Consider the following 11,990-nt stretch of genomic DNA (forward strand, 5'->3'; position numbering starts at 1 on the left):
GTTCTTTGTACCCAGTTCCAGTCAAAGTCTCTCTTGCTTTTTCAGGCCACGCGGCCAAAGGGGGCACCCCAAAGCTGCGTGGGCCTCTTCTACCAAAGCTGCAGGAGTCCGCACTCCACCAAAAGCATGTGGCTTTCTTCTTCACCTGGCTGCAGGGATCTCCATTCTGGCAAAGCTGCGTGGTTTTTCCCTTTCACCTGGGAAAGAGGGGTCCGCACCCTGCCAAAACCACGTGGCTCCCTCTTTCACCTCACCAAGAGGGGGTCCTCACTCCGCTGAAACCGCGTGGCTCTCCCTCTTCTGGCCAAGCGGGGACCCTTCATGTCCTGGAGCCAGTCTTTTCCAAGCTCCCACACAGGCCTTCTCACTCCGGAGCCCAGACCCTAGTTTCCATCTTGAGTTCCCCAAGTTCCATCCTCAGTCCCTAAGCCCTTCTCACTCAGGAGTCCAGACTTTAGTTACATCCTTCTGAGTCCCAGTCCACTCACTCAGGAGAGCAGCCCTTAGTTACATTCTGAGTCTCTGCTAGTTCCATCTTGAGTCCCCATCCACAACCTTCCCCCTCAGGAGTGCAGCTCCTAGTTTTCATCCTGAGTTTCTGCCACAACCTTCTCACTCAGGAGAGCAGCCTCTCAGTTCCCATCTTGAGTCCTCCTGCTACTTCCATCTTGAGTCCCTGCCACCACCTTCTCCCTTCTCAGGAGCGCCGACCCTAGTTACATTCTCCTGAGTCCCAGTCCACTCACTCAGGAGAGCAGCCCTTAGTTACATTCTCCTGAGTCCCCGCCACAACCTTCTCCCTTCTGCCTCCAAACTTGGCCACAGCTATTTAACATATCTATGAAACCAGTTAAAGGTTATAGATATGTTAAATAATCATTCCAGAGGTTAGCTGCAAAACTGTTGCTATGCAAAACAGCTCTCAATGGCCTGGCTCCATTCATCCCTTCCCCCTGGGGGTGGGGGCGGTGAGGACATCTTATATGTCTCTCCAATATTTCTATACACTTTGAATTCTGGACACCTTTCTAAATCTTTTTTTGGGGGGCCCCCCTGGCTGCACCCTGTATTACTATTATCAAGTCCATTTTACAGATGATGAAACTGAGCCAAAGAGACTGAAGTAACTTCACCGTCACAGAGCTAGTGGCCAGATGGTACAGAAGGGATTTGAAACCAGGCATCTGGCTCAAGAATCCATGGTTTTAACTACTATACTATGCTGCACCATTATGGCAATTTTGGAAAATACACAGGAACATACACAAGAACCTGTGCTTGCACCACTGGTCATATTTTGCTAAGTAGCCTTCCTGTCCTTTATATGCATAATTATATAGTACACTGTATACTTTAAAAAAAGGGAATATTCTATAGCTTGGTTAGTAATCTTCCTTAAAGTCATTTCCCATGTCTATACAGACAGTGTTACTCTCATTATTGTAAATGGCACACATCTTTTTCTGTGGTTGAAACATTATTTTTTTAAGCAATGTTCTACAGCTTCCAATTTTTCTTCATGAGAGTTCTGCAAGAGGAAGAGGGGTGAGAGCCTTTTTTAAAAACTATCCTTTGAACCCAATCAGCTACAGCTGCAAAATAAAACTTAGACATGAAAAATTGCAAGGGTGGGCGGGCTAGTATGTAGCGATGGCAGGAGGAGGGGCAGCCACAGAGGCTCTTCCCGCTTTCCCCTTTGTCTGGGGACCACGCGGGATTGGCTAGAGTTGGCGCCAAGAGATTGCAGAGGTCTTCGGCTTTCACTACGCAGGCGTACAGGGTGTAGGGTTGGGGAAGCCGGGAAATAGGAGAGCGGGGTTCGCGCAAATAAGGGAGTGTGAAAGATGGAACAAAAAGCGCAGAGGCGGGGTTTCCTGCCTCGCATAACTTGGGCCCCGCCCCAGCCCAAGCTTCTTATTGGTCAGACACCTTCAGCCAAGTTTGTCCAAGTGCCAAAGGTCTGGGCCTGCCCCAAGATATGCCTGCTTCCGGAGCCGCAGCAAAAAGGGTCCATTTTAATGCCGCTTTCAGGCATTTGTGTGGGACAAGCCCGGGGGGCTTGAAGGGGCTTTGTTCGGCAACTTTTACTGTGGGGAATTCTATGTCAAGTTTCGCAGATGCCGCCTAAAGGGAAAAGCGGTTCTGGAAAAGGAGGGAAAGGTAGAGTCGCCAGAGCAACCAGGGAGAAAGGGGTCGGGTAATAGGGATGGGACCCGAGTGGTGATCCCCGGGGTCCGGGACGGAGGCAGCGGGTGGTCAGTGACCCGGAAGTGATTGTTGTGGGCTTCGCCGGAAAGCTTTAATTTAAAAAACATGGAGCAGCCTGGCGTGGCTCAGTGGATTGAGCGCTGGCCTGCAAACCAGGGGGTTGGCGGTTGATTCCCGTCAGGGTGCATGCCTGGGTTTCCGGCCGGTCCCCGGTGGGGGGCGTGTGAGAGGCGGCCGCGCATTGATGTTTCTCTCCCTCTCTTTCTCCTTCCTTTCACCTCTCTCTAAAAATAAATAAAATCTTTTCTTTTAAAAAGCATAGGAATTACGTGGTAGGTAGAAGAGGACAAAGGACTAAGGGAAAATTTTGTTTGGGGAAAACTTAGGAGTGAGGCTGACGTGAAGGATCCAGTAGAGTTTCAGAGGTGAAGTTACAGAGGAGTGAGATTTAGGAGAAAACGGGGTCGGGGCAGAGATGAATCAGTTGAGCTTTGAAGAGTCCTGATGCTTGAGGCCACAAGGACAAAGATGGGGATGGGTGTGGTTGTAAAAATTGGGGCCGGAGAGTGAGGAAGGGGTGGAGTTCGTAGGAGATTGTACTTAATGGCCTCAGTTTCCTTTTTTAAAGACTTTGTTTATTTTTAGAGGAGAAGGGAGGGAGAGAAACATCCATCAGTTGCTCTCGAACACCCCTAGCTGGGGATCTGGCCCCTCAACCCAGGCATGTGCCCTGACCAGAATCCATCTGGCGACCTTTGGGTCTGTGGGATGATGACCAACCTATGAGCCACATCAGTGGCCTCAAGTTATTAATCTTAATAAAGTGGAAGGCAAGGGTAATTTTTAAGGCTGAGGGCCAGGGACTCAGTAGGAGTCTTGAAAGTGGTAAATATTTGGAATAGTCTCTGAAGGTGATGTGAGGAGGGATGAAGGACTAATAAAAGGATTGCCCTGAGGGCTGACAGCCAAAGATTGAAGGCCATGAATTTGTAGAGGACACTTTCTGCACAGTCGTGATTTACCTACTTCCAGGCAATTGGCACAATATGGGATTGAAAAGAGTTAGGTATAGCCTTGAGCCAAGGTTGAGGTTTTGTTGGGCAATGATACTAGAAGGGTAGCAACCCAAGGGAATTAATGGTGCTAGTGGGAAGGGATGAAGTTCAGACGATCAAGCATGGATTCCAGACTGGGAAGGGAAGGAGAAGTCTGAAATCGTAGGGGAACATAGCTGGATAAAGGGACTGAAGGTCGGGGTGGTTTCTGTAAAGTCAAAGAGCCAGTGTTGTGGGAATGAGGCATAAGAAAGCTGGAAGAACAGGAAGTTGGAGCCAGAGACTGAACTACTAGTTGTGAGCAGCACGGTTTCATCATGTGCCTCTGGGAGCAAGTGGCCTGGAGTAGAAACACATTTGGGAAGGAGGTCCAGAAATATGCAGTTAGGTTGTTGGATGACTCCTCAGTGTAGATAGTGAGCTCATCTAAGATGATGGCAGGAGTGAGAGTGGAAAGGAAGCCTGAAGCTGATGCCAAAGTCTTCAGTCAAAGAGAGTGAGGTGACAGTCAGAAGATGACAGCATCCAGTTGGGGAGAGGATAGGATAACCATAAGGCATCATCATTCAATGTGACTATGCAACAGATCCACTTAAGAGTTTGATGTAGACCTGGCTGGTGTGGCTCAGTGGATTGAGCCTCAGCCTTCTAACTGAAAGGTCACCGCTTTGATTGCCAGTCAGCAGACAAGCCTGGGTTGTGGACTGTGTGGTCGGGCTGTGTGAGATGCAACAGATGAATGTTTCTCTCACACACCAGTGTTTCTCTCCCTCTCTCCCTGCCTTCCCTGGTCTTTAAATTTTAAAGAGGAGTTTGATGTGGTGAAAATCCTTCAACAGTAATACATACTTCAGCATTTGGTGGTCAGTACAGTATTTTGTTTTTCAGTTTAGTTGAAATTTATTGAACAAGTGTTGTGTGCCAGGCACTGTGCTAGCCTTTGGAGCTACATGTATGTTGGAGTGTCCTGATTAAAACTTTTCAATGGCTCCCTATTACTTCAAGGATAAATTCCAAGTTCCTTAATGGGACCTAAAGGCCTTCATGCCCTAACCCTCAGCCACATCCCCTGGGCTCATCTCACAGCACTCCCACCTCAGATTATGTTTTGTCCATAGTTCTCAACACATACCTTCCTGTTCTTCCACCATAGAGAATCCCCTCATCCTTGCTTTTTCTTTACCTGGTCAGTACCCATACATCCAGGAAGCCTTCCCTGACTGGCTGAAATGTCCCTTTGTGCTTCCACAGCCCCGTGTTCATAGGTCATAGATCATTCTCCTGAAACGATCTGTTTGCATATCTGAGAGCAAATGAGCCCTGTGAAGAAAGGTACCATGGTTTATTCATCTTTATATTCCCAGTGCCTGGACCTTAGTACTTATTTAGAAAATGTTTATTGACCTGAACATTTAATCCAGCAATAGTTCTTAGGAAAATCAGCCTCTAACAGTAAGTATATTGCCATCAGCACAGAAGTAGACAATGTAGTAAAATGATATACTAGTAAAACGTAAGTTTCTGCCAGTGGTCTCTGCCAGTGGTCGTTAATCTGAATACTGATAACTTAGGAAGCTATCAATTAGCAATGTAGCAGACTCTGGGAATTTGGACATAAATGTATTCTTTAGCCAGTTATGGGTGGTAGGGAATTTGATCTTTATTTAAAATATATTCCTAGAGATTTTACATATTAGAATTTTGAGTACTCTAATATGTAGTTGCAGTGCTTATTAGAAATTTTACAAGAGATCAGGGGTTTTCACTTAGAAGGCAGGACATCAAACTGGATCCAGACAACTGTACCCGGCTTCTGGGACTGATTCAGTCACCAGCACACTCACCTATGTACGTATTTTCCAGTAAAGGATTTATGTGGGGCACAAATTTCCCATTTTAAGAGAAATAAGTGCTTGTTTCAGCAACACATACACTAAAATTGGAACGTTACAGAGAAGATCAGCATGGCCCCTGCACAAGGATGACACGCAAATTCGTGAAGTGTTCCATATTTTTGTAAAAATGGGAGTGAGTCGTACATAATTTAGCTTGGTGTAGTTAAGTGTCTGGCAGAGTTCCTTTTTGAAACTTGGTGCTGTGACAAGTATCAACTCCTGTTATTTGGACCTTTCTGTAATCAAGGTGCAGTTTAAATGAGTACTTGTCATCTCTTCTCTAAAGGGGGAGCAGCATCTGGGAGTGACAGTTCTGACAAGAAGTCTCAGGGTCCCAAAGGTGGTGGCAATGCAGTAAAGGTGAGTTACTAGTTCCTTTTTTCCCTGTTAAATGTAAATAACATATGTGCATGTGTTACTTTGGTGCACATAAAAGGCAAAGACAGTTTGCTTAACTCATTCTAAGGAAACAGGCCAACATTGATAGAAAAATCAAGATAACATACAATTGGAAATTATAGACCAATCTCACTTACGAAAAGTAATTCCTTTTAAAAATGTGCTCTGGCTGGTGCAGCTCAGTGGACTGAACACCGGCCTGTGAACCAAAGGGTCGCTGGTTGGATTCTCAGTCTACTGTGTACTGACTACTGTACTGTGAATAAATGATTCATTTGGATCTCCAGGTATTATTATACAAACATATTTTTTCCTTGTAGGTCCGGCATATTCTGTGTGAGAAACATGGAAAAATCATGGAAGCCTTGGAAAAGTTAAAGTCTGGAATGAGATTCAATGAAGTGGCCACACAATATAGTGAAGATAAAGCCAGGCAGGGGGTATGTTATTCTTATCATTTAATATAATCTGTCCTCCAACACTCAGGATTATTTCTACATTTTGCCATCAATTTTAGCCATATCTTGGTTTAAAGATCGTAAAAACAGAAATGTCCAACTTGTAAATAGTTGAATGTGGGTCACTTATATCTAAACTTAGGTATGACCAAAATCGCACAGCTCACAGATACCCAGCAACATTGTGACTGCTTGTGGATTCAGTGCAGAGTAGGACTTCTGTCCGTTTGTCCTGTCTAGCCTACTTCTTTACAGCCCAAATGAAGAAACGTAGGAACCTTAGCATTCAAGCTACAGTAGAACTGTTCCCTCTGCAGAGCCATTTGACATTACGTATCTTTTGGGTTTTTCAGGGTGACCTGGGTTGGATGACCAGAGGGTCCATGGTGGGACCATTTCAAGAAGCAGCATTTGCTTTACCTGTAAGCGGCCTGGACAAACCTGTGTTTACAGACCCTCCAGTTAAGACAAAATTTGGATATCATATCATTATGGTTGAAGGGAGAAAATAAAATTGTGTGGAATACAGAATGTATTTTATACATTCTGTTTATTTCTTTAAAAGATGTTAAATAATCCTTATATTTTATGAACTCTGTTATTGTGGTTTTGTAAGTGCAAAATTGGGTGGGTAGAGGTTGCTATACACTACAGTAGGTATTCAGTCAGTGGTTCTCAAAGATGGATCAAGCAGACTCCTTTTAACCTGTCATTCTTTTCCTCCCAGAACTAATTTATCTGATTCTCAGTATATCCATAAGTTAATGTAGAAACCATCTCTAGGGGAGTCAGGTATCAGCTCCCACTATTCACACATTGAATTGGGCAGCAAAAAGACAGATTAGCATATGAAAATCATAACATGGGTTCCTAGACAACACTTCTTTTATATGTTAGTCAACTGTGATCTGCCAGGACAATTATTAGCTCCACTGTCTTAACATAGTACATGGAACACAAATGGCCATTCAACATTAACTCCTGTGTTTTAAAATAAATGTTTATTGGGGGGAGGGGAGGCACTCAGTTCTTATACTGGGTGTTTGTACTAGACTGAGCAGCCATTCACCAAGTGTTGGTTAAAGGGAGCAAATGAGAAACATTTGCTCATCTTCAAATGTACAGTTTATATATGACCATCCTTCCCAGGACTAATGTTTTGTGTGTCTACATTTTTTAAATTTATAATTCCATATTTATATCCTCAGGCGAAGACTTAAATGAATTAATAGATAAATAAAATGAAACTTCACCAACACAACTATGTGATTCTTGATACTCATTTGACATTCCCACATTATGCTACATAGTTGCAACTTCACCTCCAGACTTAAGTTTCCCATTTTGGAAGGGTTTCTGAGCACCCCAGCAGGCTATACCTTCTTATTTTTCCCCACCGAGCAGACTAAAGGGTGCCCCTGGGATCCAGATATATCAGTATGATAGACGTATTCAAAATAGTAGGTATAAGATGAAACTGCATTAAAAACCACATTTGAAACAATGTCTCTAAATAAGTGCTATCAGCCCTGGCTGGTATGGCTCAGTGGATTGAGTGCTGGCCTGCAAATCGAAAGGTTGCCAGTTTGATTCCTGGTCAGAGTACGTGCTTGTGTTGTGGGTCAGATCCCGGGTTGGGGGTGTGCAACAGGCAACCAATAGATGTTTCTCTCCCCTTATTTCTCCCTCCCTGTCCCTCTCTAAAAATAAATAAACAGAATCTTTTTTAAAAAGATATAAGCCCTGGCTGGTGTAGCTCAGTGGGTTGAGCATGGGCTGCAAATCAAAGGGCCGCTGCTTTGATTCCCAGTCAGGACACATGCCTGAGTTTTGGGCCAGGTCCCCGTGGGGGGCCACATGAGAGGCAACCCCACATTGATGTTTCTCTCCCTCTCTTTCTCCCTCCCTTCCCCTGTCTCTAAATATAAATAAATAAGATCTTTAAAATATATATATAAATAAGGGCCATCAATTCTGAAAATCTTCAATGAAATTCTGATAAGCTGTATATGCAGGAGATGCTCCCAAGCTAAAGTCCTACCCAGGATACTAAGTGCATGCCTTTTGCATGTATGTCACCCACAAAGGAAGGAAGTTGGATTGCTAAAAAAAGCAAAGTAATTTTTGTGGCATGACAGTTACAGCTAGCTTGTGAGGAAGTGGGGTAGGAATGGGCCTCTGACACCAAGTAAACCTTTGGGAAGTTAACTTTTGACTGACAAGGTTCTGAAGAAGTTGGTAAGTGAAAAAATTAAGGATTTATACACATGGCATAAGCATTCAGTTCTGCTTTGAAACTGCATCTTTTTCATTAAGTTCAATGCTTAAAGAGTAAAACATTAAAAAACCTCATTTGTAGTAAAATAATTACAAATTGAAACCAACATGAGATCCCATTTTTAACCTATTTAATGTTGGTGAAGGTATGGGGAAACAGGTATTCGTTCATTAATAGTGCAAATGTATACTGTTATAACCTCTATGGAGAACATTTTGTCAGTACCCATCTAATTATAGTTATGGCCAGTGTGGCTCAGTTGGTTAGAGCATTGTCCTGTGCACAGAAAGGTTGCACAGGTTTGAGTCCAGGTCAGGGCACATACCTAGGTTGCAGGTGTGATTCCCAGTTGAGGCATGTACAGAAGGCAACTGATCAATGTTTCTCACATCAATGTTTCCCTCTCTCCTCTTTCCTTCCCCTCTCTAAAATCAATAAATGTACCCCTGGGTGAGGATTTAAAAAACTTTAAAACATTATGAATATACCTTTTGACCTAGCAACTCCATTTCTTGGAATTTATCCTATGGATGTAATCACATGTATAAAAGGTACAAGGATATTTGTTACAGCATCATCTGGAAAAAAACTGAATGTCCATCAATAGATAATAAATGTGGTATGTCCATTCAATAGAATAGTATGCAGCTGTGTAAAAAAAAAAAAACTAAGGCGCAAACTGTATACAGTATACTACCATTTCAGTAAAAATATAAAAACATACTAATGCTTACACATAGACTGTCTCTGGAAATGGCAATACAGAACTGGGGAAGGGACAGGTCAGAGACTTTTTGCCTCATGCCGAAGCCTGTGGATCCCTTCTCAGAAAGATTTTAAATGAATAAAATACATAAGATTACAAAGGACGCCAATTATACTGAAATATAGTAATCAAAAGTTTTAAAATTGCTTTATATATAAATATAAAAATATACATGTTACTATATTAAGTAGGATCTAGTGGTGATTTCTATCAGTGACAAAGTCATGGGTACTGCTAATACTTGTGCAGTTTGTTGTCTGCATTCAGACATCTGAATTCTATCCATGAAGCCAGTTTAAAAATTCCTGCCTTCCTTAGAGTTTGAATAGTTTACTGTGTGCAGGCATTTCCCCCACCAAAATTGTCATAATACACAAACAAGAACCATTTTGTTTTCCAGTAAGAAAGTCATTCGCCTCCATATGACGGGGAAACATCCTGAGAAATGTGTTGTCAGGCAGTTTCATTGTTGCATGAACATCACAGTACACTTGCACAAACCTAGATGGTACAGCCTACTACATACCTAGGGTCTATGGTGCAGAGTACTGCTCCTAGGCTACAAACCTGGACAACATGTCACAGAACTGAATACTGTAGATAACACATGGTTACAGTAAAATTATGGTATAAAAGATATAGAATGTTCCTGACCAGCTGGGTGCTGTGTTACAAGGCTGGGGCACATGTCTGGGTATCAGCTTCAGTCCTCAGTCGGGGTGCACGTGAGAGGCATCCAATCAATATTTCTCGCTCACATCAGTCTCTCCCTCTCTTCCCCTCTCTTTAAAAATAAACAAATAAAATCTTTTAAAAAAGATATACAGTGGTACACCTGTATGTGGCACTTAGCATGATGGAGGTTGCAGGACTGGAAGTTGCTCTGGGTGAGTCAGTGGTGAGCGAGTGTGAAGGCCCAGGGTATTACTGTGCAGGACTGTAGACTTTATCAACACTGTGCACTTAGGCTACACTAAATGTATAAAACAAAGCAGGATTAAGTCAAGCCCAAGAGAACATGATACAATCAAAACATGTAAACATGAGGTGTACGAGGCTGCTCCCAGCCTAACAACATGCTGTTTTATAGCAAGCTTTTTTTATAAGTAGCAAGAGTGCACTTTAAGATAATGGCAAATAGTGCCCTGGCTGGTGTGAGTCAGTGGATGGAATGCTGGCCTGCAAACCAAAAGGTCACCGGTTCGATTCCCAGTCAGGGCACCAGCCTGGGTTGCAGGCCAGGTCTTCAGTAGGGGGGCGTGAGAGGTAACCACACATTGATGTTTCTCTCTCCTCCCTCTCTAAAAAAATTAATAAAATCAAAAATAAATACATAAAATAATAGTTAATAGGAAATACATAAAGCAGTAACCTAATTATTAATATCAATAATTATTTACTACATATAATTGTATGTGCTATATGTTTTTATAGGACTAGCAGCATAGTAGTTTTGTTTACACCAGCATTACCACAAACGCCTCAGTAATGTTTTAGGCTAGCTGTGACTATACAATAGGGATTTTTCAGTTCCATTACAATCTTTTATTTTTTTTAAAGATTTTATTTATCTTTAGAGGGGAAGGGAAGGAGAGAGGGAGAGAAACATCAATGTATGGTTGCCTCTCATGCATCCCCTGCTGGGAACTGGCCTGCAACCCCAGTATGTGCCCTGACTGGGAATCGAACCGCAATTGTCTGGTTCGCAAGCCTGCACGCAATCCACTGAGCTACACCAGCCAGGCAGTTCCATTACAATCTTATGGTGCCATGTCATATATGCAGTCTGTCATTGAATAAAACATGCAGTGCATGACTGTACATCTAGGACTTATGCCTCAATTCCAGTCAAATGTATACAGGCCCCTAAAGTTTCCTGGCAGGCAAATAAATTGTATGAGGCTGAGGCCTTTTTTTAAACATCAGCTGATTTCAAAAAACATTCCTATGCTTGATGGAAGGAACTGATAAAGTCTACATAGGGAAAGGGGGAGCTGGATTTAGATGCCAAGTATGAATTGCTGAATCAATGTTACCACCAAGATTTTTTAATAATAGATATTCAAGCACATTACCCACCTTAAAATATTAGTAATAATTTATTTTGGTAAGAGCAAAAGTTTGCATTTTCAATATGTAACCTATTATTTAAATTTCAGCTCCTTTTCAATCTTCTGTGTATTAATATACAACATATGAGAATAGTAGTGTCAACTGATAAAGAAAAAACCATAGGCCCAAAATGGCATCACTTGTCCTAATGCCCATGATACTAAACCTAGAGTTATTAACTTACCAAACTGAAGTTTTGACTTTACCAGAAATGTAATCTTAACCACTCTGGAATTTTCTGGTCAATGCCAATGACATAATCTGTCACATGGGCCCTCTCCCTTCCCCACCCCCAGAGAAAGAAAAGGCAATCTACATAAAAACCCTTGCCTTCCTGTTTTTTAAGATTTTATATACTTCTTTTTAGAGAGGGCAAGGGAGTTAGAAAGGGAGAGAAACCCAGGAATCAAACTGGTGACCCTTCACATTGTGGGGTGATGCCCAACAAATTGAGCCACGCTGGTCAGGGCACCTTCCCCTTTCTTTTGCTAATAATTCTCCTGCCCCACTCTTCTTCCTATAAAAATCTTCCATTTTGTACAACCTGAGTACCCTTCTTGCTGGATGGGATCCTGCTCAATTCATGAATCACTTAACAAAGCAAATTAAATCTTCAAATTTCCCTGGTTGAATTCTGTGGTTTTTTAAAAGTTTATGCATATAGTTAACAAATAACTCATATATGTGTGATATAATAAAAAATAAGTGGTCTTTGTTCCTTGTACACAGCTCCTAAAACCCTTGGAATCTCAGTGGTCTTTTGTATGCTGATGACTGGTGGCCAGAGGGTCCTAAATAGCTTCACATACAAACTGGCCA

General features: G+C 42.5%; 1 protein-coding gene and 1 non-coding gene across 2 annotated transcripts; both read left to right on the forward strand.

The window, feature by feature from the left end:
- The first annotated feature begins 2,022 nt into the window (after positions 1 to 2,022).
- PIN4 (peptidylprolyl cis/trans isomerase, NIMA-interacting 4) lies at positions 2,023 to 7,281 on the forward strand. The gene is made up of 4 exons (XM_037145451.2): positions 2,023 to 2,160; positions 5,445 to 5,518; positions 5,878 to 5,997; positions 6,369 to 7,281. Exons 1-4 carry the CDS (start codon positions 2,118 to 2,120, stop codon positions 6,525 to 6,527), a joined length of 396 nt encoding a protein of 131 aa, XP_037001346.1. The 5' UTR covers positions 2,023 to 2,117; the 3' UTR covers positions 6,528 to 7,281.
- LOC119049466 (U6 spliceosomal RNA) lies at positions 5,173 to 5,279 on the forward strand. Its single transcript, XR_005082523.2, has one exon. It is a non-coding gene; the product is annotated as a U6 spliceosomal RNA (small nuclear RNA).
- Positions 7,282 to 11,990: the final 4,709 nt, after the last annotated feature.

Source organism: Artibeus jamaicensis, unplaced genomic scaffold (genome assembly GCF_021234435.1).
Source record: "Artibeus jamaicensis isolate MK-2021 breed Jamaican fruit bat unplaced genomic scaffold, CSHL_Jam_final contig_2377, whole genome shotgun sequence".
NCBI classification, from domain to species: Eukaryota; Metazoa; Chordata; class Mammalia; order Chiroptera; family Phyllostomidae; genus Artibeus; species Artibeus jamaicensis.

Bases quoted from the DNA above. Each gene is read 5' to 3' on its own strand.
- PIN4 (XM_037145451.2), top strand. From the start codon at position 2,118: ATGCCGCCTAAAGGGAAAAGCGGTTCTGGAAAAGGAGGGAAAG. The intron at 5,519-5,877 runs GTGAGTTACTAG...TTTTCCTTGTAG, and splicing joins GTGGTGGCAATGCAGTAAAG to GTCCGGCATATTCTGTGTGA. The intron at 5,998-6,368 runs GTATGTTATTCT...TGGGTTTTTCAG, and splicing joins AAGATAAAGCCAGGCAGGGG to GGTGACCTGGGTTGGATGAC.